Genomic DNA, 27,613 nt, shown 5'->3' on the forward strand with positions numbered 1-27,613 from the left:
AAACAAAAATGGTCCATTACTGTATGAATGTGTGGACGAGAGAGGAAATTCTATCCAATTATGTATATTGGCTGATATTTGGATGTTTTGATGATTGGATGTGTAAGACATTGAATTTATATGTGAATAAAAAGTGAATATGCTGCACTGTGGAGAGGGTCGGAGACGAGAAGATTGGTTTCATTATTTCCTTTGAGAGAAAAGAAAGAAAGGAGGGCACGGGAGAAAGAAACTAAAACAACCACCATTATGGGAGCCATTAGACAATTTACCCCCGCCTTATTTAAGGCAGGACGTGGAAGGCCGTCAGGAGAGGATACATCCCCCACTGCCTCCTGACCCTGTTCCTTCAACTTCCCTACTCTCTCCTCCTAGTCACACAAGGAGTAAAACAGTACAGAAAGAGAGAGATGAAATTTATGAAAAAGAAGGAGCAGTGGCTCTGGCTCCCCTCCGAGAGGTACCGATGGGAAGAGATATAGGAGGAATTGGATTTGTATCGGTACCTTTGAATACAGGAGTTGTGAGATCCTTTAAAAAGGAAATGGGTTGTCTACTAGATGATCCTTCGGTAGTCTCTGAACGATTAGACCAGTTCCTAGGTCCTAATATCTATACCTGGGAAGAAATACAGTCTATCTTAGGAATATTATTTACAGCCGAAGAAATATCTATAGTTAGACAGGCAGGAATACGGATGTGGGAAAGAAGGCACCAACAAGGTCCTCCTGGAGAACAGAAATGGCCTAACCAGAACCCGAACTGGAATAACCAAAATGCCCATGATAGACAAAATATGTCAGATTTGAGAGAATTGATTATCCAAGGTATCAGGGAGGCCGTCCCAAGGGGGCAGAATATTATTAATCAGGGAAAGGACGAGTCCCCTGTGGACTGGTTAGAGAGACTGAGGAAAAATTTACAAATGTATTTTGGGGTGGACCCAGCCTCTCGAGTTGGAGAAGCATTACTAAAACCCCAATTTGTGGCCAGATCATGGGGGGATATAAGAAGGAAGCTGGAAAAGCTGGATGAGTGGCAGGATCGAGGATTACAGAAATTGTTGAGGGAAGCTCAGAAAGTGTATGTGTGGAGGGATGAGGAGAAACAAAAAGCAAAAGCAAAAATACTTGTAGCAGCATTCCGGGAAACTCAGCAAAGGGGACAGTCGAAAATGATCTCAAAAACTCCCAGATCAGAAGGTGAAAAAAGACAGCTGATGATTCCAGGGAAGAGGAACAAGGATTCCCTTGCGAAAACACCCCAATGTTATTATTGTGGGCAGAAGGGACATTTCAAAAAGCACTGTCGGAAGTGAATGAAGGACAAACAGATGTTTAAAGAAGAGGAATAGGGGTGTCAGGGGCTCTACAGTCTGGGGACAAAAGCAACATCTGAGCCCTTGATAAATTTTAAGATTGGTCCTCAAGGGGTGGAAGTAATGTTTTTAGTTGATACAGGAGCCGAACGATCTACAGTTCGGCACATCCCTTTGGGATGTCGAGCAAGCAGAGATACAGCTTTAGTAGTAAGAGCAAAAGGGGAACCTTTCAGGGTTCATATTATTAAAAATGTAAAGATTGAATCTAAACCCAAAATTTGTGTAGGAGATTTCTAATTAGTGGGAGAAGCAGAAAATAATTTATTAGGATGAGATTTGATTATACAATTAGGAATAAAATTGGAAGTGGAAAAGGGTACAATCATGGTAAACTTATATCAATTAACAGTAAAAGATGAAGAATGCATAAACTCGAAGGTCTGGTATAACCAAGAAGAAATAGGAAAATTGAATATTGAACTGGTGGAAGTGCAAATAATGGATCCAAGAGAACCAATTAGAATTAGGCAATATCCTATCTCGTTAGAAGGGAGAAAAGGATTAAAACCAATAATTGAAGACTTACTCCAAAAAGGAGCTTTAGAGCCTTTTATGTCCCCACATAATACACCCATCCTTCCAGTTAGGAAAGCAGACGGTAGTTACAGACTAGTTCAGGATTTGAGAGCTGTTAACTGAAGAACCATTACTAGGTTCCCGGTAGTGGCAAATCCATACACTTTATTGAATCCGGTATCCCCTGAACATACCTGGTACAGTGTAAAAGATTTAAAGGATGCCTTCTGGGCCTGCCCACTATCGGAAGCTAGTAGGGGTTATTTCTCATTCGAGTGGGAGGATCTGGACAGAGACAGAAAACAACAACTAAGTTGGACGGTATTACCTCAAGGCTTCACTGAATCTCCAAATCTGTTTGGACAGGCACTAGAAAAATTACTCACATCCTTTAAAACTAAAGGTGAAGTGAAGCTCCTGCAATATGTAGATTATCTATTAATAGCGGGGAAATTGGAAAAAGAGGTTTGGGAAAACACAATAGGTTTATTGAATTTTCTAGGAGAAAGGGGGCTAAAAGTGTCACGGACTAAGTTGCAACTTACTGAGCCGGAGGTAAAATACTTAGGACATTGGATCACTAAAGGAAGAAAGAAATTAGACCCAGACAGGATAGCAGGGATAGTTGCCTTGCCAGCTCCAAAACCAAAAAGAGAAATACGACAACTACTAGGATTGTTGGGATACTGCCGACAATGGATAGAGGGATTCAGTGAGAAGGTAAAGTTTTTATATGAAAAACTTACCTTGGACGTGATAAAGTGGTCATCACAGGATGATGAAAAATTCCAATGCCTTAAAGATAACCTGGTAACAGCTCCTGTATTGAGCCTCCAAATCTAAATAGACAATTTCAACTCTTTGTAAACACCAGTAATTACATTGATTATGGAGTACTCACTCAGGATTGGGCTGGAAGCAAAAAGCCCGTTGGATATTTTTTGGAACTATTAGATCCAGTAAGCAAAGGATGGCCAACATGTTTGCAAGCAGTGGTGGCTGTGGCCTTGTTAGTCGAGGAAGCTAGGAAGGTAACATTTGGGGGATCTTTGGTAGTATATGTTCCTCGTGACATTAGATGAATCCTCCAACAGAAAGCAGATAAATGGCTTACCAACAATATATTATTAAAATATGAAGCTATTTTAATTCATTCCTCTGATTTGGATTTAAGGACTACTACGGCACAAAACCCAGCAGTTTTTGTTTGGGGAATGGGGGAAGACTAAACATAACTGTATAGATTCAGTAGAGTTACAAACAAAAATTAGACCAGATCTAGAGGAAAAGAGTTGGAGGAAGGGGAGAAATTGTTTATATATGGATCTTCTCGGGTGATTGAAGGAAACAGAACATCAGGATATGCCATCATAGATGGGAGTAATTGGGAAATAATAGAATCTAGGCCACTGAGTGCTAGTTGGTCTGCATAAGCATGTGAATTATATGCCCTTTTAAGAGCACTGAAAAGATTACAAAACAAAAAAGGGACAATATTTACAGATTCAAAACATGCCTTTGGAATAGTTCACACATTTGGAAAAATATGGGAAGAAAAGGGTTTAGTAAATACCCAGGGAAAGGGATTAATCCATGAGGAATTAATAAAACAAATATTACAGGCTATACAAGAACCTGAGGCGATATCTATAACTCATGTCAGAGGACACCAAAAAGGGCTACAATTTAGGACTCGGGGAAATAATTTAGCAGATGAAGAAGCCAAGCAAGCGGCTCTCTTAACCTTAACAACCACCCAACAACTAAGACTGAGAGATGAACAAATGCATGAACAAAAGGCTTATTCTGAATGTGAAATATTGGAATGTGAAATATTGGAATGTGAAAAACTGGGAGGTAAACAAAAAGACAACAAATGGATTTTGCCAGACGGCAGGGAAATGTTACCAAAAGGATATGCCAAAAGGATATTACAAAGGTTACATCAACAAACACACTGGGGAACTAGAGGCCTTGTGGATAAATTCCTAAAATTCTACAGGTGTATAGGAGTTTTTGAAATGGCAAAACAAGTAGTACAGGGTTGTTTAATTTGTCAGAAAATTAATAAAAAACAAATAAGACAGACACCAGAAGGAGGGAGACATTTGGCTCACCGACCTTTTGAAAGGATACAGGTGGATTTTACTGAATTACCAAAGGTGGGGCAATATAAGTATCTTTTGGTGATCATTGACCAACTAACTCACTGGGTTGAGGCATTTCCTACTACAAGGGCCACGGTTCAGACAGTAGCGAAACAATTACTTGAAAATATTATTCCTCGATATGGGATGATGAGAGTAATAGATCAGGGATCTCATTTCACATCTAAAGTTCTTAAAAATATTATATTAGCCTTGGGAATCCAGTGGAACTATCACACTCCTTAGCATCCCCAAAGTTCTGGAAGGGTGGAGAGAGTAAATCAGACCCTAAAACAACAATTATCAAAGCTCATGATTGAAACAAAAATGTCATGGATAAAGTGTCTTCCCTCAGCCCTGTTAAATACCAGAACTATGCCAAACTCAGTAACTAGAATCTCACCTTTTGAAACGTTGTATGGGATGCCTTATACCCAAGGGTTACCAATAGGTCATCCAAAACTGGAGGATGCGACCATTCAACATTATATCATAAATTGAATAAAAATAAGAAGGAACTCAGGGCTAAAGGTCTATTAGCTCAGAGCATGCCTTTAGATTTCACAATACACAAAATTCAACCAGGAGATAAAGTGTTGATAAAAACCTGGAGAGAAGATAACCTTAACCTTCGAAGGGAAGGGCCATTTCTTGTTCTTTTAACTAGAGAAACAGCAATAAGGGTGGCTGGAAAGGGGTGGACACATGCATCAAGGGTAAAGGGACCAATAAAGGAATGGAGAGTTGTAAATGAACCTGGGGACACCAAACTTACCTTTAAAAGAACTTGATATAACGGCTGGGGAAATTCATAGTGACTTCTGTAAAAGGGTAAACTCTAATTGAATTTACAAAAATTCAAAGTACAAGAGAACCAATGTTATCTTTAGTAGCTGATGGAACCCACTCTTCCCCAATTTTCCCAACCTCTGTGTTGGAAGTCCTAAAAAGAAAGGCACACCTTGGTAAAAACTGGAGGGGGCAAGACCGGAGGGAATCAGTGCTGCAGCTGACAAGGTCTGCCAAGGGCTGCAACCCCTGGGGCGGTGACCGCTGAGCATTATGATCTGCTGGGTTGGCTCATGTATAGTAGGTACAGTTATAAACCTAGCTTCTTCCTGTTGCCAATAAGTAGGGGAGAGTGATGGGGGTTCCAGTATAACATCAGACTACCTGTTGACACAGGAAGGGGGAGTTTGTTGGAAATTTAATCTTACCAGTTGCTGTATACAAAATAGTATTGTAGTCCTGGGAATATTTTGGGGGGGTTGTTACTTATCCCTTGTTTAATACCATCTTTTATTTGTTTAATACTATCAGTGGTACTAAGCATGCAACTAGAAATAATGACTACAGCATGAAAAGCTGTTATCGAATTAGAAACTAAGACATGAATCAATGAGATAAACAAAAACAAAGGGGGGAATTGTGGAAAACATAGGCATGATTCTTGTCAAAATAGGATATGGTATGGTAAGTGTAATTGTTGTACCTTGTGTGAATTTAAAATAATTTGTGACCACTGTAACCTGTATCACAATTGTAATGAATAGGCGAATGTGCTTCTCCTTTAGAACAATGTAACCACTTCTTAGAAAACTCTGCCTGGAGCAGAGGCAATCGCTACTTAGGAAAGTGCGCCAAAGACCCTGAGACTCTCAAAAGCGCACCAAAGAAGAGCCAACAGGAGGAGGAGGTGTACCCTAGTAACACAGATGACCCAAGGGAGGAAGAGCAGGACGAACATTCGGCGAGAAGAGATTGGTCAAGATGCTGCTATAAAAGACACTGTTTTCAGAACTCTGTGTGCGTGTGGTGGAGCTAAGGGAGCTCTCCGCGCACCCAGCGCTGTTTTGCTTATTGTTTCTCAGCCTAAATTGATTGAATCCAAAATAAAATTGTTTTAATTGTTATAACAATAAGTATACACATTACCCACTTTCCCCATTTAATACCCAGATACACCTATTCAGCAACTCAATGTACTTTTCACAGTCCCCTCTCCCCCCATCAATGACTAGGAGAAATGTGCTGTCATTTTGTCAATGCTTTCGTAACATGACACTGAGAAATCTGGAATTTATGTGGAGACCCTTTCTATAATGTGACCACTTGCTAGCTTGTTTTGACCTTTCTATGAATGCTCACTAAGGCTCACCCAAAAGTATTTTAATAAAATCAATCTAAGTCTGAATTCCAAAATACGCACATTAAGATGTCACTGACAGTAGCTACCTATGATCCATAATCAGCTTCTTTCACTTCAAAAATCAAATTCACTTCCATTTATAAAATATCTTTATGAAAAACTATTAATAGAATCAGAGAATTCACACAGTATGCAACTACATGCTTTCTAATAGAACAAGTTATGTTCAAATTGTACTGGTTTATTTACAGCTGTAGTTTATAAACAGTAACACAAACATCTTTACATGAAAAAAATCTCATTGCTGAAGTAGGCACAGAGTCAGAGACTCTTCAGGATATTTTCAGAAGGGAGTAGGAAGGGGAAAATGTAATACAACAGCTGCTGGGCAAAACTATAAATACATGACCATTGGCCCAGGTGCAATTTCATGCAAATATCTTCAACAGTTCAAGTTCTACTGGTGTTTACTCAGATACTAAGAAGAAAAAAAAAAAAAAAAGAAAAAGAAAAAAAAAAGGAATTAGTTCCAGAATTAAGGTGCCCTAGCTTGATTCCTAGTAAAATAACTTAGAATAACTGTTTTTTATAAAGGTCAGTTTAATGTATTTTAGCTCCTGATGATGTACCAATTCACAGGTTTCTATTCAAATACTCAGAAGCCTTCAACACAAAGCTAATCCCCATTATCTTTATTTCACAGTTTTTGGCAATTTCCACATCAGTCTACAAAGATGCTATGCCTCAGCCATAAGGACATTCCTGTACTGAGCTTTTTTAACAAGAGAACGATTCTTGGAACAAGTGGCAGCTGCTGATAAACAATCCAGATAGATAAACAATCCCTCAAATGTTAATTTAAAAGATGTTAATTAAAAGAATACAAAGAAATGCTTGAATTAGTGAAGGTAAAAGGTAATGAATACATTTATCACACGTACATAGGACTTTAATCTCTTCACTTTGTGTGCATTAATTGTCTTGCTGAACACATCTTTGATCAGCACATACTTCGGTGCTGAACTGATTAGACCTTTAAAAACCTTATCTTAGACGTTTTGTTTCTGAGGAGCAAGGTAACTAGCTTTCAACTGTCCTATTCTGTCATGAAGCTTTAACTTCAATTTCAATGCACACACTCAACTTCACAAGAGAAACAGCCTCAACCTATGAAATGCATAATTTTGCATAATTTAAAAAAAATCACATCCCTCAAGCTTATTGTGCACAGTTCATTTTGGTATTTAAAAATACCCTTACCACCAATTCCAATTATTTAACCTAGGAGTGGATAAGACTTAAAAAAGCTAATTTTACAAATTGCTTGTATTACTCCATTTATCTGCAGCCCAAGCTGGACTTAACTCTTTTTAATGAGAAGGAACCAGTATTTCTAAGATTTTTACCTGCTCTGCTTATAAACCTAAACTTTTAATCAGGCCTTGATGCTACCCCAGTAGGCCAAGTCAAATTTATAGACTGTAGGCAATGGAGACATTTTATTTTCAAGGACAGTAATTTAAAAACTGTCTGGTTTCCACTGCTTTTCTGTATCTGGCAGTGCTTTATTCCTTTAACATGCTTAATGCAAACCCAGCTGCATCTTCACTTGCAAAGATGCAGATCACTCGCATTAAGATTGCACTAAAAATGAAACCAACTGGCCTTTATAATAAACATTTCTTCAAAACAAAAACAAAATTAAAAATTCTTTCCAGAAATTGGTAATAATTTACCCTATCTTAAGCCTGCTACTCAGGCACTCCCATCAGCAGACAGAAAAATTCTTTAAAGTTAGTATTCAATTGGAAACAGTCAGCTTGTGTCCACATACAGTATCTTGGTTGCTTCTTCTTTATAAACTGTTGTCTAAAAAGTCTTTAGTTATTAACTCTCCAAGGCATCCAATACTTTCATGATCTGTTGTTTTATAGCTTTGGTAGCATCACCTGCATTTGGAATCAAATACCTGAAGAAAAAAAAAAATGTTTAGAAAAAGCCATCATTAGTTCACTAAAATTTTTTAGCATTAATTCTGTAGTTCTTGTTTTGATTTTTCCTCTGGCACACACTAGGAGGAAGGAGGAGAGGAATACAAAAAAATGAAAAACTATTGAGAAAATCAAATTTAATTCCTGGTTATGCTATGAAACTCTTCCTGTCTGTGAATTTAGAACTGTTAAGGAGGACTTCACAGGCTATCTTGGAAAGGAAAAGTTCTTCATTAATTAACAATGGTATGGATCAGGCAATTCAAGATCTCTGCAGCCTGCACTATCCAACTAAGCCATGGCAGTCTTTATGGGTTTTGTTTTTTGTTTTGTTTTAATTCCTATAGACAGCTCTAGATCATTTATTTGCAATCTTTTCTCTTCTGGATTTGCTCCAGTCAACAAGGTGGTGGTGAAGTAACTCAACAAGCGGCAAAGGTCTCTGCAACATTTTCTTTGTCTGACCTACTACCAAACTAGTTTCATGCAAAGCAGCCAACAGGCATAGAACAACTTCCCCAGTTACCTAGAAAAATCATCTCCCATTTCTTGTGAAAACAGAGCACCCACTGCACACTGTTCTCCCCAAGGATGAGGGCAGCAAAATGTCCAACTGATGGCAGCAACTTTGTCAAAACAGTGTCAAGAAACAACAGGCTAAGCTAGTGGAAGAAAGCTCAACAGATCCATCTCTCATGACTTCCCCCCAAAGTCTTAACCACTCAAATGCTGAGCATGACAGTAACTAACTTTCAAGAATCAGGTTTCAGGGGTTCAGAGTTTTGAGGTTAGGCTTCTGGACTCCTTGCAGAATGCACAGGAAGAGTCAGAAGGTTAGAAACTGGAAGAGATAGGAAGGCTAGAAGAAAGGCCACTCTCAAATCCCACTCTTCACAAATCTGTACTTTAGGCTACAGATAGTAGTCCACTTCATTTTCATTTAAGACCCTACAAAAAGAAAACGCTTGCAAACATCCCATGCCCAACAACTGTTGATGCAGATCACGGAGTTCCTCTCTGCTGGCAGATCTTTCTTCTAGTTCACATCTGAATTATGTATTCCTAAACAAAAAATACTACTTTTTAAATCAATTCTGGGAATTGCAGCATGCCCCTGATTTCCTGCTGACAGCGTTCTGTATATCATTACTACTTATATCTATGCTACTAGATGGCTTACCTTTCAACTGCCAAAATTTCTATGCCTGAAGTATTGCTATTTCCATATTTAAAGGTGATCAGTTCCGGGTGTTTCTTCTTGGATGTGATCTTGACTACAGAGTTGAGTGCCTGTCGAGACTGTATGTAAGCCAGTCCCTTTCGTGACGGAATCTCTCTCAAACAGTACATATGAGTTGCTGTTACTAGGAGATGACTTGAGGGAAAAATACAAATTAGGTTTGCTAATGAACTAAATATCAGCTATTTAGAAAGCTGAATTCTACAAATAAGCTATATAGAGAGCAGTAGATAAAACTTCCCAAATCTAAGAAACAGTTTTAATACTTGTCAAATCTGTAATTTAGAAGGGTCTACAAAATACTTCAGATTTTCGAGTACTGTATCATAGCCATTTTTGAAAACAAGCATGGCATCCTCAACAGCATACAAAACAGAGTGAGCAGTTAGCACTCACGGCTGTTGTCATAAGGTGATGATGTTATCAACAAAGATCACAACCACCAGTAGTGCTGGGCCACGCACAGAGCAAGGAAAATGCCTCCAGCTTCAATTTCACCCTTCAATCATGCCCCCAACCCCATCCCTCCACCTACAGAGCGGGAGCGCTATATGTGGAGCCTCAGACCCACGTTCAAAGGACATGCTGGTACTCCACGACTGTCAGTCACTGTACGAGCTCTAACGTGGAGACGCTGACCTGCCAGCTCAGTTTGAGTCCCACTTTTGCTTTCTTCATGGGAAGAATGCATGCTCAGCTAGTGGTGGGGACACACTAGCTGGAATCATACTATGATAGATTAGTAATCACACACCATATAAAATAAATCTAATGGCAAAATAAACTTAATAAAAGACAAGAACAGACCATGATGCAAAAAGAAAGCCCATCATCATTTTCTGTTTTCCAGATTCAACAGGACTCGTACTTTTTGGGGAAGCCAAAATATAGCAAGTATCATGTTCTGCTCTTCAGGATTAATAAGGTCACTGTATCTTGGGGGCAAGATTGGTGTGTAGTACAAGGCACAGAGACAAGCAGAGAAGAAAAAGTGAGGCCACAAGTACTCAGGTCTACCTGGTCTTGAAAAATAAACCTATGTACACCGAGAATATTTTTCTTCCTATCTTGTTTTCAAAGCAAAACTTCATGCTAGGTTTTTGTAGGTAATTACTATTCTATAATATTGCAAATAAAAGAATGCAAATATAGTGGTAACATTTTGTTCTAGGATGTTTCACACTCATTTCCTAGTTTAATACAAAGAATAACTTAATTGCCCAATATTATTTTATTTTTTTTAAATGTGTATCAAGACAGACATTTTCATTAAATTTAACACTAATTCCTGTACCTGGGAAACATATGCCCATTTTCCTTCACTTCATTACAGGGGAAGTTATATTTCACATCAGGTTTATTTATCCATGTTTGGATGTTGACAACCTCTTTTCGATCATCATCTGACATTGAGGAGCTATCAATTTCATCTATTTTGAAGGGAGGAGATAAAAAATAAAAAAAAGCACAACACATCAGACAACTTTTCAACTTACTTAAAACTATGGTTCAAACCAAAGTCAACCTAACCGTAAACAACTGTTCAGAGGGAAGAACAAAAAATGCATATCTGATACTGCTCTTTTAATTCTTTTTCAGCAGACAACTATTTTCAGCTCAGGGTATTTCTTAGGCTAGTCTAATTTGTCCATCATTAAGTATGATAGATCTTTTACATGGACTTGTTCAGACTTTCCTTGAAGTCGTGCAAATGTTTTGCATCTACAGCACCAACATCTGTTGGCAAGCAGTACCAAAAAGATGTCAACTACATTTCAGTAAAGTCTCCTCTTGTGGCTTCTAGTTTCTTGTACAAGAAATAAACATCTGTTGATCCCTTTCCAGGCCAGGCATTATTTTTGTGGGCCACTTTTCCTCCCTTAAATTGCCTATTTCATATAACAAAAGTTCTAATATTCAGTTATGCCTGTTGTGAAAGCCATTTCACATCTTTCCTCACCTTCTTATTCCTCTCTGAACTTTCTCCTGTTCAAACATATTTTCTGAGGTACAGGATCAAGACACACAGTATTCAATGTCTGGGTGAACCACAGGTTTATACAGCGACATCATGACCTCTGTTTTATTCTCTGTTGCTTTCCTTATAATTCCTAGTGTTTGATTTGCTTTTCTGACTGCCAATGAGCACTCACTTACTTATAAACCTGTGGCTCCTGGGCACAGCCAAATCAGTGTACCATTCTGTATCTGAAACTAGATATTTTTTTTTCCACCCATGTCTCTCACCTCACACTAATTCATACTGAATTTCATGTGCTGTTTTATCACCCAGTCACTCAAAGTGGCAAAACACTCATTCAATTCTTCAGTTTGTCCTTACTACCTCAAAATCTTGGATCATTAGCAAGAATTGTCTTTGTGTTCACCTCCTTTTCCAAGGACTTTTAAGAACATACTCAAAACCAAAATTTTCAGCACAGACCTCTGTGAAACACCCAAAACTCCTGCATTATCACTTAGTTGCAAAATATTTTTTACGTCTAAATATGGTGATTATGTTTACATAGTAATTTGGTACTACATTAGACGAGTTTAAGCAATCTAGTTATCTGCAGTGAACTATATATATTAAATCCACAAAAATTACTCCCAGAAAGGAGTAAATCCCGAAAGATACCTGTTTAAAGCATCTTTTTCAAAGCCAGTTTTCTACACTTTGTTCAAATATTTATTTCAAAGCAATTCAGAATTATAGCCATACTTTTGAAAAGGCTTTCACTGAAAAAAAAGGCACAATGAAAGGAGCGGAACAAAATTCATCCTCATTTCACAGAATGGCTGAGGATGGAAGGGACCTCTGGAGGTCACCTGGTCCAACCCTCCTACTCAAGCAGAGCCATCTAGAGCAGACTGCAATTATTATAGCTGATCACAATTTTTTAATATAAAAAAACTCACTAAAATTTCACAAAGACTACCATACAGAAACAGGTCGATTTTTTGCATTCTTCTGTACTGAACTAGGTATTTTATCTCCTGTGTGCTGGTTTTGCTTATTCAAATCATTGCAGTAATTCTGGTTACTTACAAAGTCTAATAGTGCTTTTAAAAGCAAATGTAAATAGAAATTACAGAACAACCATTACTGAAAAAAACGTTCCAGACAATTTGTCTTTGAGGACCTGGTTTTCTGAAACCACATAGACTTTGCCAAGCACTATTATGGACGTTCAAAGAACTGTGCAAAATTAAGTGGCATTTTGAGGAGTATCTTATTAGTATTAAAGCTTCTGTCCAATAGTTTCATTTTGCTCCTTCCCAATTCTTATAGCACACAAGCAACGTTTGTTGTCAATCTTGTTTACACAACTCAAGATCCATGAATCTCCCTTAATCATCTTCTTAAATTATTTCTTTTGCAGGTCAAAATTCTTGTTCTAGTTATTTGTTTGTCACATGGAAGCAGAGTATGCCCTTTGGTCACAGAATGGTTGCTTGTGAGCTGATGATGGTTGGGAGTAAGCTAGCACTACTGTAACAAAACCAGGACAGCAGTAGTTCCGCACCATTCTAATGTTAGCACTGGTCTGGAAAAAAACAATCTAAACAACAAAAAAGCCAAACCAAAATAGCCCCACACCTTTGTGAAAAATGCGGTGTTCCAGTTTTGGCTGTAACTTCTTCAACTAGATTAAAAATTAAATAAAAGTTGCACATTTTTCATACAGCATTATGTGTACTTATCCAGAGATGATTCAATGCTAAAGAGCAAAGTCCAAAACACTGGAGACTGTGCACACATCAACCACCTTAGTGTAGCTCCAGCTATATTTTCAGAAAATCAGATTGTTATACTAAGTGCCAACACTAGAGATTTAACCTGAGATCTGTCAGCCGAACTAGGTCCATTACATTTTGCTTACTGTTGTAACAGAGGTTACAATTGCAGGTTTACATGTACAAGACCAGCACAGAAAAAATGATTTTTACTACAAACAACAAGTGAACATGAACGATCCACTAAACCCATCTATTCCCACTTACTCCTGTTGGCCGTTTCATGCCTACCACAATCTTTTTTTTATTTAGTCTGCCACTACGTATTTGAAGAGGGTGTTTCCTGGTTGGTCCTAGGCACCACAATAACAAACACAATCAATGATAATAGAAAAATGTCACATTGTAAGACAGATGTAAAATACACTCTTATGATTTAGCCAAACTTAATAATTTTATCTAAATAAGCTAATGTAGGTAAGAGGAAGATCTACTGTACCAGTATCATACTCTTCTTCATCTCCGATGCTGAATACTGGTTTCACACCACGGTAGGGTTTTCCTACTCTGTCACTGCTGCTGACATGTCTGTTGGCAATGAAAAGGACAGGAGAGGACATGGGATGGGAGAAGAAAAGTAACTTTCAAACTGATGGTACAACTCCTACAATAACATATTAGCAAAATGCGAACATAACTGCACAACTGAGAAGGACAAGAGAATTTCATGAAGCTGCCTGTAAGGAAGCTGTGACTGACCCATCAAGCAATTTGGTTAATGAAAGCATGTAATTCAGTTACTTGGCAAGGCTGACTGTTGTAACAAGTAAACTGAAAAGAAATACCTTTTTGTTTTAAAAGGGACTTCTGGTCACCTCCTCAAGTGACAAAATACATTAGAGACCTGAAAACTGACAACATGCTATGAAGTTTCTAGCATGAAACTGAAAAATTTCTGGACAATCAGGGCAGCTTTACAAGGATGCCAAACCAGGATGGAGGAAAAAACGAAGACTACTAACCAATATGTCTGGAAGGTAGTTTTTCTGGTTAATTCCTCAAAAGATAAAGTACCTTAAGCACTTCCAGGTGGGGCTAATAAACCACCCACTGCAGTGTGAACTCTGACTTCCTGCCTGTCACTTACTTTCTCCAGCATAAGCCAGACCCTGAAAACTTTGGTCAAGCTACTCCCACTGCTAAAGTCCCAGCATCACTGGGATTTCTGCATAGATACTGACTTAAAAAAAAATAATAATATCACATTTAAGTCTGTTTCTACAGATTATACTAAATGACACAAACACACACAACTGAGTCTTGATGTCTGACACTAACAGTGGCAAATCCTGAGGTATTTTAAAGCTCCAGCTCAGAGTGCTGTGATTACATGGTCACAGTTGTCATGTTAACTGTTCTGGCCCTTAACTGCTGAGAATACCTGAAAAATGAGAAAACCTAAAAGGTTCAGAGAGCCACAAAACACACAAATGCTGAAAAAAAAAAATAAACAGCTCATTTAGCTTTTAGAACGGGCAACATGTAGTAGTTAAAAAACAAACAAACCAAAACACGCCTGTCCCTTTCCCCCATTTCAATTTCTATAACCTCCGTCCCCATAACAGGTATTTGTATTTCCTATAAACTATAAGCCCCAATTCCTGTTTTAAGTATATTCATATATCCAGTTTACATGCTACTGTAGAAGCAAGCTGGAGCGGCAACTTCTTTAGTAATATACGAATGAATGCTTGTACTTATGCATACCTGAAAGCGCATTTGAAAGTTAAAAGAGAAACCTACATTTTCTATGGCTAAAATTTACTAATGTAGACAAAACAAGGAAGTGTTTAATAGGAAAAAAACAGAAATGCATTCTACAATGAAACTAAACATACAAAACCATGCTCATTAGTGTTTAAGACAATAAGCATCAATGACACTGACAATTCAAGAGGGCAGTGCTTCTATATGGAGGCTTTTGCAAATATGCTTTAGTAATACATAACCAATTGAGCAAGAAGCAGCGCATTTAAATAGTGTCAAATTAAATTATACAGAGAGCATTTAAGAGAAGATCCCATTAGTGTTTATAGATGGAAGTTAGTCAAGACAAAAGAAAGTAAAAAGCTGCTTTATAAAAACCTAGTAACATCTTAATCTAGAAATGGATCTCCTTTAACCTATTTGCACAGAAGGTCATCATTACATTGTTACAAATTTAATGCAATTCTCTTTAGAGGCAAACCTGCAACTGAAATGTATTTGTGATGAACACAGAAGTGGACCTAACTAAATGGATGGGAAAAGAATGCCATTCCAGGTTTTTAAGAGCTGCCATTTTAAAAGAATAGTTTTAGTGATCCACAGTGTGACCAAATTTATTATTGCATCTTCCCAATGAAAGAAGATGAGCAACAGGAGTGAAAACAGCAAGTAAAATAATGGACATAAAAATCTCAGTGTATCAAAACTTCCTGGTGACAAATTCAAGTATCTTTCAGTTATCAAACACAGTCACCACATGTTTTAAGTTGGAATTTTAACACTTTTTAACCATATTCTAAAAACTGATAAAATGTGGGGAGAAATCCCCATGATCTTTAGGATTTCTAAATTAACAAATCATTATGTGCTATTGAGATATTCCCACTTTTTTTTTTTTTAAGAATACTGGTTAACATTACTGTTGGTTTTGCTCACAAAACACCCTTCTGTAATGCTTATGGGTAAATCTTATCTCAAATTATGTGCAAACTACTTGAAAGAAGAACTTGTCAACCTAAACAGCATTTTATATCTTCATTAATTCTTCCAGAGCCAATCTTCGTGCTTTTCAGTCTGAGGGTCGAAAGTTGTAACACATGAGTTCCTAAAGTATAACCAAAGTAAGCTGTCCTTCATTTGTCACAAGTAATTTAGTATAACCTCAATTCACAATTTTTATTTCTGAAATAAGGCAATAAATCCAAGACAAATGTGAAGGGTCTCCACATTTCTGTGAAACTCAATAGTTATGGGAACAAGATGAGGGGGAGTTGCAAAGCATATTTACTTACTAACTCAGCATTTTTCTTTTCCCAGTAATGAGCACCTCTGTTTCTATCAGCATGTTCTATCACCATGTGATAAGAAGCATAAAAAAAATCCAGATTGCCAGACAGAATTTCCATATAGGTTCCCTCTCATATCTAAGCTTTGATGATGCTTTATAAACAGTTTATAGCAAGCCCTTTTCAGAGGTGTAGTCTCTCTTGTTAAAACCTTAAACCATAATTTGTTCAGTAATTGCTCCTAGAGTCTTTCACTAGCACAAGTCACTAATAAAATGTATATAGGAAATTACAAGTTAAAAAAAAAAAGAATACATAAAAAAACAATAGTAAGGGAGGGATCAGAAATGATGAAGCAGAAATTAAGAGAAGAAAGCACTGCCAATACATTCCTTTTCTTCCTCTAGTCCCCTGACCACTACTTGTAAAAAACAATAGCTATAATATTCCAAAGAAACCTAAATTAATATAAAAATGAGAGCAATTTTGTCAGTGTAACCAATGCTTACAAATATCATGATGCCATGCTAAATACAACAAAAGTGGTTTTAGTCAGACTGCTTAATTATCAAGCTTACCGCTCCAGGCTTGCTCTGTCTGGCCAGGGAATAGTGAAAGGTATTCTACAGTACATTGGGGCAGAGGACAGAACAAAAGAATTAAAAATAAAAGTTTAAAGGAAAAATCTAGATAAATAAATGAAATGCTGTATATTGGCAATGTGTCTTCAAGGAGGATGCTTATAAATAAAAGCTATGACAGCTAGCCACGAGGTAGAGAAGTATTTGTAAAAATTCTACTGGAAGATTAATTTTTCATGCTATGTATGGCTTACATATAAGCCTTAATACAACAAAAGATACTACTAGGTGCTCTTAAAGAGTATGTTGCCTCTGTGAAATAACGACAACTTAAAAAATAATTTTAAGTTATTTAAGTTATTTAACACAAAAAGAAGCAACAATCTGTACCTTTTGATTACCTACAAACTACTAAAGACTACTTTTTTGGCACGTATTTTAAATCCTGCTATGAAACAAACACCAGCTCTGTTAAGATTATTGAATACCAATATTTTAGCAACATACAGCTCCAAAGGTTACATAGTTTAAAGAATTCTAAACCAGGCTATTCAATGAAAGCTTTGACAGATGAAGGCTGTTATTCTTTTGGAACAGGCTGCCCCGGTAAGTGGTTTAGTCACCATCCCTGGAGGTATTTAAAAGACATGTAGATGTGGCACTTAGAGACACGGTTTAGTGGTGGGCTTGGCAGTCCTGGCTTAACAGTTAAGACTTGATGATCTTAAAAGTCTTTTCAAAACTAAATGATTCTATGATCTAGTTCAGCATTTGGAATAATGACTCCCAACTTTGAAAGTGTCTTAACATGTTTGCACATTCTTGTTCCAAGCTCTACTTGAAGATGAACAAGAAAAATGAACAAGAGTGGATTCTGGGTTTGAAAAACAGCATTACATCAGGACTTGGGGAAAAAAAAAAATATAAACCCAAGATCTTCAGAACAGTTAACCTCAACTTCACAAGATGGGGTAGTTAAAAAAAACAAAACAGAACAAAACCAAACAAACAAAAAACCTCACCCAGAATCCTCTGTCATTCACCCATTCCATTAGAGTCAGGATGGTGGGGAACTCAAAATTGTACTAATTCTTGACTTTTAGACCGAATAGAGAACTGACACATTATGAGAAGTCAAACTAACCATGCAGTAACAAATTCTACATAAATATTCAAGGTAAAAGGCTGCTCACACTGGCTTTGCAATACTAAGGCAACACAGCAGGCTTACTGTGCCATGATGAAATTGTAAGGAGCGCAGGGGTAGGAAATCTAAAAGCTGAAACTGGAAGATAACATCCTTTTCTTAACTAGCACAGTCTTCACATTTACAAAACAGCCACATGAAATGGGAAGTCATTCCTCACTGCTAATTCCCAGTGAGGTATAATTGACGTACCTGTCCACTGGAGTAGATGTATTTTCAATAAAACTAATAACTTTTTCTTTTACATTCACAGATTTTGTCTTCAAAGCAACCGTCATTTTATTCACCAGAGACTTTACTCCTTTTCCATCACTTGAACCATTAGGAGAATCACCCTGTAAAAGTAACTCCTCTCAGGATTAATCATATAAAAATAAAGTTGTCTCATCTCTAGTTTGTTAAGAAAGGAAACAGACTACAAAACAGTAATCTACTTTTTGGTACTCAGTAGAAGATTAATTACAGCATTAAGTACTCTTTTAGAGTTCTATCAAATTACAGCAACAATATGTGTCTGAGGTAAAGATGACCCAATAAAGAAAGCTTAACAAACCTTACTACTGAGCATGATGCTATGAAAATACAGAGGGGAAGGAATTCTGTTAAAGATAAATTGTATCCAAATTAAAAGTCAAATTCAATGTACAACATATCATCTGTAGAAAAGATACAAAATATATAACAGTTTCATAGTAACTTATTCCCAAAGTGAAGAAGAGCCAGGAAAAGAATTGTCCATTATATATGTTCTGCTGGAGAACGACTACAGCAAGTTCTCTACAAGCTCTTCCTTTCAAGAGGATAAAAACGTTTAGGTTGCCTCTGATTGGACAGTAAACATAGCTTGAAATTAAACACACAACCGAAAACAATCATGAGCTGCAGTAATGCATTTTACAGAACAGAATGAGGAATATGAAGAAAAAAAATTCAGTACACCTGGGGCTCCCATCCCACTATACAACTTCAGCTTAAAATTCACTTACATCAACAGAAGAGTTTATGTTACTTCTTGAGCCCGAGGTACTAGCAATCCAGTGGCCATATCCATTTTCTGGTCCTTCCACATTGATATCTGCTAAATGCTGCTGGAGGGCTGTTAAAAGGCCATTTAAAAACATTGGAATTAGTCTGTTGATGAAAACACCGTATATCCAAGGCTAATCAGTAACAATTCTTATTCCAAATGGTTTAATAAGACAGATAAATTCAGATACCGCTAAAATCATCCCAGGCTTTTCTTTCAGTGGTACAAAGGCATTATTAGGATAATCTTTATTTTCGTATTTTCAGTTAAAATACAGCAGCAACTAAAAATAAATCAATGCTTTGATTCTAAAGCTAGCTGTTATGACACTACACGTTGACTAGAAATGCCTCTAGGCTCATACTGTTGTACAGCCTCATTGATTCCAGCAACATAATCTGCAGAATTATGAACCGATGACCTAAGAAAACACAACAACAATTAACAGTAATTATGAAGTAGCATGTTCATATGGATCTGCAATTTACAGAGGCTAAACATCAAGAATGATACATTAGAAGAAAGAGGGAATTTCCCCACTTCCTGTATTAATTTTTCACCATTCAGAAATGTGGGTAAGCCATGACAGTTAACCACAAACATGCAAGTGCAGTGTTGACTTATACAAAACAAAAACCTAGCAAATGAGACCTATTTGTTGTTCATTTAGCTAATTTCTAGCCAAACCTAATAAAAATATCAACGCCATTAAAATATCAAGTTTTCTCAAGCCAAAGATCATTATTAACAAGCTTACCCATAAATCCTCCTTTGGCAATGCTTACATACTCCTTATTTTTCTGCAACAGAAAATACATTTTTGGTTGAAGCAACAATTTGTGGAATGAGTTTTGCAAGCATTGTAGTGAAACATGGGTTAATTTCATAACAACTGTAAACATGATTAATGTAAAAGAACAGCTATGATTTTAAGGGAAAATATTTTACCATTTGGTATCAGTGATATGCGCAGACACGCTTTATTTCAGATATTAAAAACCACAACAATTTAGCTGTACCTGTAAGAAGTGTGCTAGCACCATGTTCATATACATATCTTCCTCTTCCCTGCCACTTCCCATGAAGCAGAGATGTTCCCCACCAGCTATGGAGCCAGACTCAATTGACTGTTTTTGTGCTTCTAATAGGGATTTTACAGACTGTGCAAATTCTGATGGGTTTTGAAGCATCTGTGGAATGAACAAACAAAACCACCTATTTGACACCAACATACTGTAACACAACTTGTGAAAAGATACAAACTTTGAAAATGGTTATAATTTGTTAAGCGCAAACAAAGCAATATCAGCACTGTGCAAGGCACACCAAAAAAATGACAACCTGACCCAGACCTCATGTTACATAAGAGAACACTGAGAACGGTCCTTTTCTCCCTCACTCCATCCTGCTCTCCCCAGGAAAGAAATGCAGCTAACGTATGTTAGTTTATTTCTGCAGGCACCAAATAATGGTGGAAAAAAGCGTCTTTGCAACATCCACGTTGCATTGTTGGCAATATGGCAGAGGGACTGATTTCCACATTTATGCATGCCTGAGCACAACAAATTCAAACTTTACAGCTCTGAAGTCCTTTTAAATACCTAGAATTTTTAGGTGCCAGTAAGGTCCTCCTATTTGATGATTTATAATGGTTATTTCTATTTTATTGAATATGGTGTTCAATTAAGGCTAGCAGGACATACCTGACATACCACAGGGGAAGTTTTTTCCTAAATAACTTTTGATCTAGGTTAAAACCCAGAACATTATATTACAGAATCATAGAATCATTTAGGTTGGAAAAGACTTTTAGATTGAGTCCAACCATAAACCTAACGCTGCCAACTCTCCACCACTAAGCCACGTCCTTAAGTGCTTCATCTACAAATCTTTTGAATACCTCCAGGGATGGTGACTCAACCACTTCCCTGGGCAGCCTGTTCCAGTGCTTGATAAGTGAATAAATTTTTCCTAATATCCAATGTAAATCTCCCTTGGTGCAACTTGAGGCCATTTCCCCTTGTCCTATTGCTTGTGACTTGGGAGGAGCGACTGACACCTACCTCTGTTCAGGTAGTCATAAAGAGTGGTAAGGTCTCCCCTTGGCCTCCTTTTCTCTCCTATATAATTATACTTGTGCAAATACTACCAAATGAATGAATACATCATTTTAATTAGAGAGGTAAAGATAATAGATGCAGGACTGAGCTTCTTAACTAAGAAAGGTAAAAAAAAAGCTTTTAATGGTGTATATACATAGAAATCATTCCATACAGCATCCAGAGACTCTGGAAATGAAATAGTAGAGGGTTAATCTAGAAGTGAAGAATACACTGTAATCCAACTAAAGCCTAAGTGATTTGGGGGAAAAGTAAGATTGGCTATTCAGTTAGCAATTCATAATCAAATGGAAACTGCAGCAAAATCTTTAATAAAGTAATTAGGCTGTTGTACATCTCAGTCCCAAAATTAACGCACTTCCTCTCTCATACTGTAGTGCAAAAATTTTAAAAGAAGTTATCAAATCCTTTTAATGACATAAGCTCCTTAGAAGCAGACTGCAGTAAGACTGGCTAGGGAATAAAAGAAAAATAACACTACTTGTTAAATTAATGACACCTTTCACTAGAAATGATAGTACTACAAAGAGATTTCTTTCTCCAAGCCATGTCTAGTCTTTAGCCTGTATGAGTTTCCAGTTCTAACCAAAGAACAGGAAATCTGGAATGCCAAAATCTAATATCACTAAGGACTAAACTTCTCAGTAAAATGATGGTTCTACCAACCTCCTTCAGAAAAGCTAACTTTTGAAACTTCATCACATAGCTAGACACTGCAGTCCACAGACTGGAGTCTAAACTAAGGATAATTTATTTTTCAAGACAGACATTTCTGTCTCCTCCTATTTAACTTAGCATTAAAAAAAAAAAAAATCAGTAAAGAAACAAAAAGCATACAAACCAAATCTGAGTCTAAATGAAATGCTGTTGATAAATGCCCAGCATTGTATTGCTCTGCAGGACGACAATCCACTACAAAGAATCTTACACCTTCCTGAAAGAGAAAGGTTTTGCCTGTTAGACAATTTTGAAATTGTGTAATTGTTGGTGGAAAAGTACATAATTCAATTATATTTTTATACTAATTCAAATACTATAGGAACCCCTCAAGGGAGATAACAGCTATTGGAAAAAATCTTAATTCATTTGATTAACCCAACTTTTACAGTTAACAGACCACCAACAATATTCTAATAGTGACTTCCCATTAACATATCAGCTTGCGCATCAGAAAGGATCACCCAAGTGCAATACACACAATGTAATTGTTTCACCTCTACTGAGAGCACATATGGTGGGTATGAGGGCACGCATCAACAAGACATCAGAAAGGACAACTCTGAAGTCCCAACCCAACAGTCAATTACTACTCAGCACAGCACATATGGATAACAGGACCTAAACAGATGCTTAACTTTACCTGCAGTAGGGAAAAAAAGTATGCATAATGAACCTGGGGCCTGGAAACTGCTACGAAAAGCCAATAGATTACAGTTTTTCTTATTGACTATCTACACTGTTATCCATATATTTGTCTTAAATGCTCTAAGTGAAGTCCAGGCACATAAGTATGTCTGCAATTAACCACCGAAATAGCTTTAACCAATTTTTTTTGGTTGTTTAAACCTTTCATTGACATAAGGAGATATTTCATAATGGAATTCTTCTTAAAGGTGCCAAGTAGCAAGTTTTAAATTTTCCTTTACAATAGCTACATTTGGAAAGGAATTCAAATTAGTGAACTATTCCTTTAAGCTCCCACTCCTCAGATTCAAATCAGCTGTATTAAGCTCCCCTGGGCTGTAGATCTAGTTGTTATGCACAAATGCATTGCATCAGCAGATGATTTATAAGGGAGACAACTTCAAAACAAGAATACTTTTTCCTGAGATAGAAAATATTCATCTGCATTGTTAGCACTTAAATATATGTGATACACAAAGCAAAGCAATTCTTTTCTGTAAAATTGAGGGTGGGGAGAGTAATTCAGATACCAACTCCTTGTTGCTGATTTGCTTGAAGAATCTCAGACACAGAAACTGCTAGACAGAGAGCCTGGCTCAAGTCTGTATCATCATCTTTGAGTCCCAGCAAGCTACTGCCAAAAAGACTGTGGTTGTCCTAATAAGGCAAGGGAAAGAAAAGTTAACTGAAGCCATTGTCTTTAGATGTGAAGGCTTTAAGTAAAACTATATCCATGTCACAACATTAAGCCTGATACACGCACATCTTGTCCACATAGTCAAAATTTTGATCAATGGAAATTCTTTCTGCAAATCATGGCAAGGCCTGAACTTCCATTAGAAACATGCTTGTTTACCACTCTGAGCATGCCAACATTTTGTTTTGGCTTTTTTTTCTTCCCAAAAAATCTCACATGCCTCTCACATACCCATCTACACACAAAGTACACACAAGCCAAAGGCAATAACCATCAATCACACTTATTTCATGGATTCACTGAAGTCAGTTATCTTGAGTAAGGAAGAACTGCAAGAACAGTGGAGGTGATGACAGCTTTATCTCTAGAAAGTGACTTTTTCCTGTTTGCTGTCACAAGTACAGCTAGGACTGCTGTGCAGTCTACTACAAAGCAATTGTGTCAGTATAGCATTTTTGCTTCATCTGTTTTTACAAGAACCTGGTTTGCAAAACAAGGTCATCAGTCATGAAATAACAATATTGAAGGGAAGCTTCTCTCTAACGTGTTTCAGTTAATCTTCTTATCTTTCAAAGATCCTAACAGTAAATACCACCAGAGTAACAACATGAAAAAAATGTTTTAAAACACATCACAATGAAATATTCAGTTACTGTCACAAGGAGCTTAAACAGTACCAAAAGTGAGAGAATATCAAGATTACTTTATTACCTTCCTGAAGGAAGCTGGAGTCTTACTACAGTAATATTGTGCCAAAGAGAAGAGATCTTCTATATCCTCTAAATCAAGATTGGCTGGCGAAGCTTCTAAGAATTCTGAAATATATAGAAAACATGAGTGCACCATTATTTCAGACACAGAAAAGAAGGACCATACATCTTTTCACACAATAAAATATCTTATTTTTAATAAGGCACAACACAACTGAGTTTATTAAACAAACATGAATGTTGATTCACTCACCAGGTGGAAAAAGAAGATACAGGAAATGTTCCTCATCCACAGGAAACCTATGCTATCTGCTAGAGTTCAAACTTCCCATGCTGATTCTTTTTTACCATGCTTTTACCTCTGCATACTTTTAGTACTACAACTGAAAGCTAAGTCAGCTGCCTTTTCTAAAGAGGGCTGACCAAGAGAATCCTCTAAAACAGAGTATTTAATCAGTAGTTCTGTTATGTCCAGGATGGTACAAGGGTACAGTTCTGCAGTATATAGCAAAGACAAAATTCCAAGGACCCACCCTCATTTTTAACTACTAGAAGATTATTAATTATATTGTATTACGCCATGTAAAAAAATAGAGGCAGGTGAAATAGGCTCACAAGAAATTTAGTGTAATTTCTTTAAAAACAGAAGAGGGTAAGACAAGAACAATGAACTGGGGTCAAATCAAGTGCATACAAAGATAATAATCTGGAAAAATGCAACAAATGCAGAAGATTTGAGGAATGATTTGAAAGCTGCTGCTCTGGGTTTAGAAACATGGTGATTTGACTCCAAACTGAAATATAAACCCAAGTGTGGGCATGCTAAAAGGAAACACAAGAAAAGAATGTTAAGGACAGAGGAAACGTGATGCAACAGAAGAGCAGTGAGAAAGTAGTTAGTAAATGAGGGAATTTATTAATGAAAAAAATCACAGGGAAATAAAGAATTCAGTTATTTAGTAATGAAAAATAATAATCAATAGGGATTACACTATATGGCAAATATTTCACTAGCAGCTATGTAAGAGAAGTACTTACTTATCATTTCTTCTTTATCCGATTCTTGTGCTAAGATAACGTCTCTGAAAACAGTAAAGTTACAGGCATAGATAAAGTTACTAAACCCAAAACAAAACAACAGTGAATTAAAACTGTCAGCAAGGAACATCTCCAAGAATTAACTATACTTACTTTGCATTGACGAGGATGATTAACATTAAGAAATAAATGAAGAATGGATCTGCTTGTTGTAGATATCCATCCCATATTGCCTGAGTGACTTCAGCTGAACAGTAATATGAGAAGAGGCTTCCAAGCTATAAATTTGGAAAATGGTGTGAGAAAGGAATAACCAGGAACAATCTCATCGGGGTAACATGTTTAGCAGAGATATCCAAAACAAAATCAACAAAATTATGTTAAAACATACATTTGCACCATGTATTGAAGGATGGTTCTACCCTCAAAAACAATTTTTATGGAAACAGAGCAGTAATGGTACGGATTATTTGTGAATAAATACACCTACTGTGAAAGCAAACTCAGCTGTACATTGTCAGCCTTGCAAATTCAACCAGAGAGAACACAATTGGGCTGGAATACTGTTTAGCTCATAGCCACTCCTAAATACCGATTATACCAACAAGACAATAATAAGAGAATGTATTTACTCAACAAGCTTAGCAAACAGGACTTTGAAAGGATCCTGTAAACAACAATGTCTGTTTTCCACAGCTGAACAGAGCTAATTGAACATGGTTGCACATTAATTTGACTTAATGTTACATTATGGTGCTTTATGGCTAAGTAATTAAACATTTGCAAGCACAGAAAATTTTCATTACCATTTAACAAACTGTGCCTGTTCCCATGTTCTCATTTAAAAATATATCCTCTCTGATGTGCAAAGTTCAAAGTGGATAAAAGAAAAGCTAAGAACTTGTTTTCATACATGCCAGGTAATATTTGCAGTCACATCTAACTGAAATGCACACCAGCTGGATTCACTGGGGTCCTACTGACTCGCTGATGCAAACAAATTCTTTATGAACAGAGCTACGGCTTTTGAAAGCTCACTTATCTTTTTATAAACACTATCATGGAATATTTCAACACTTCCTAGTATACTTCTGTAACAAGAGGTAAGAAGAGCTGTCCAACTCTGAACCAAACACAACTGAAGACAAAATGTCCCTGAATAACAAGGCAATGACATGTCTCTGAATGAAAGAGCCTAGAAGAGTTCATGGGTCAAAGTCTTCTTTATTAATTTACAGACTGCCTCTGCAACCACTGTATTGCATTGCATATACTAAGTAGCATTGAAACATGAGAATTTTGCTGGTTTATTTTGTAGTCTTGCTGCACAAACTCTATAAAAAAAACAGTGATAGAAGTAAGTGCCTTTATAACTACCCCCAACCTGAAGCAGTTTTGAAGTTAAGGTCAGGAGGAAGTGACCAGTTCTTGAGGAACTGTAAAATATATGCACCTGTATCTGAATGGCACAACACCACATGAGACAGTCCAATATATTAGCATGGAGGTTTTTAAAACTATTAGGAATTTGACTTTAAAAGACTTGTTAGGCTGATGCTTATCCGTATCTATAACCATATAGCTGCCCGCTACAAAAACTAACATCACAGCTTCTTATTTTTTGAGAACATCAGTTGCTGTAATTCTTACTTATTTCAATAGTTCCTAATATAAGTGGCTCAATTAATATCCAGTACAATAAAAATGTGATGTTAACAAGATCTCATACCTTCTGTTCAACTAAAGAGAAAAAGCCCACACTACATTAAAACATGCAATTTATTTCAATACATGCAGTTCTAATCTCTTGTACTACTCTTCCATAAACTGGCAACATATACTTAAATTTTAACAGAAATTTATTTTTCATGATGTTTCCCTACTTTCACTTTATTACCCAGTTGAGCGCATACGAGTCTGGAGTCATCTTCTTAGTATCAAGAAAGGAGCAGAGTTCAGGCTCATGGTACTGAAGAAGCAGTCTGAACAGATGAAATGGTCTTCCCTTCATAAAACAATCCCTAAAAAGTGGCAGTGAAAATCATAAATCCCCCCAGTACTATCCAGCTATCAGACTTACAGTAATTCTTTATTAGTTGTGATTATGCAATTTCCTATAGTTTCTTTAATTCACAGGGACTGACCACGAAGTCAACTTACCTCAAGATTTAAAAAAGCCCCACAAAACAACAAAAAGCCCACAAACACTGAACGCCCCACTATATTAATAAGGCAGGAGAAAGAACAAAATACTGCCAATACTTTGAGTATATAGTACAGAAGTATTTAAAAGAGATTTAAATATCTAAACAGGACTAGCATGGCATTAGTATTGTTAACTAAAAACCGAATTAATAACATATAAATCATTCCTTCAGCCAAAGTGAATTTAAAAGATGCTTAATTCATACATGAATAACTACAAAATGTCAATTCATCAAGCAGGAAATAAAGGAATATTTAAAATAAAGAAATAGTTGTTTAAAGACATCAGGAACAAATCTCAAGTGCTTAAAAACTTAAGTAAACTTATGTGAAACTTGACACACAGATCTCCAAACACAAATATCAGCCTAACTTTCTTAAAAAAGGGTAAGTCTATGTGGGTGAAATG

The 27,613-nt window shown here is 36.8% G+C and overlaps 1 protein-coding gene across 6 annotated transcripts in view; it reads right to left on the reverse strand.

Moving 5' to 3' along the window:
* Positions 1-5,768: 5,768 nt before the first annotated feature.
* The window catches only part of TBC1D23 (TBC1 domain family member 23), a 35,918-nt gene continuing 14,073 nt past the window's right edge, over positions 5,769-27,613 (reverse strand). Inside the window, exons 5-20 of one of the 6 annotated variants that reach the window (XR_013926109.1) lie at positions 26,897-27,020; positions 25,153-25,277; positions 25,000-25,043; positions 23,963-24,066; positions 23,089-23,211; positions 21,992-22,084; positions 20,050-20,220; positions 19,788-19,830; positions 18,990-19,099; positions 18,196-18,338; positions 16,794-16,838; positions 13,662-13,750; positions 10,719-10,854; positions 9,365-9,559; positions 7,930-8,162; positions 5,769-5,916 (exon numbers count right to left, since the gene is read on the reverse strand). Coding sequence is in view for 2 of the 6 variants with exons in the window: in XM_080375983.1 (XP_080232109.1) it covers positions 8,081-8,162; positions 9,365-9,559; positions 10,719-10,854; positions 13,662-13,750; positions 16,794-16,838; positions 18,196-18,338; positions 18,990-19,099; positions 19,788-19,830; positions 20,050-20,220; positions 21,992-22,084; positions 23,089-23,211; positions 23,963-24,066; positions 25,000-25,043; positions 25,153-25,277; positions 26,897-27,020 (1,627 nt within the window). In the remaining 4 variants the exon portion in view is untranslated. Of the gene's footprint in view, positions 5,917-6,413; positions 8,163-9,364; positions 9,560-10,718; positions 10,855-13,661; positions 13,751-16,793; positions 16,839-18,195; positions 18,339-18,989; positions 19,100-19,787; positions 19,831-20,049; positions 20,221-21,991; positions 22,085-23,088; positions 23,212-23,962; positions 24,067-24,999; positions 25,044-25,152; positions 25,278-26,896; positions 27,021-27,613 lie in introns of those variants that run through there. The other 5 variants (XR_013926110.1, XR_013926111.1, XR_013926112.1 and 2 more) reach the window with 5 other exon arrangements.

The sequence above is a fragment of the Falco punctatus genome (genome assembly GCF_963210335.1).
Source record: "Falco punctatus genome assembly, chromosome: 2".
Classification (NCBI taxonomy): Eukaryota; Metazoa; Chordata; class Aves; order Falconiformes; family Falconidae; genus Falco; species Falco punctatus.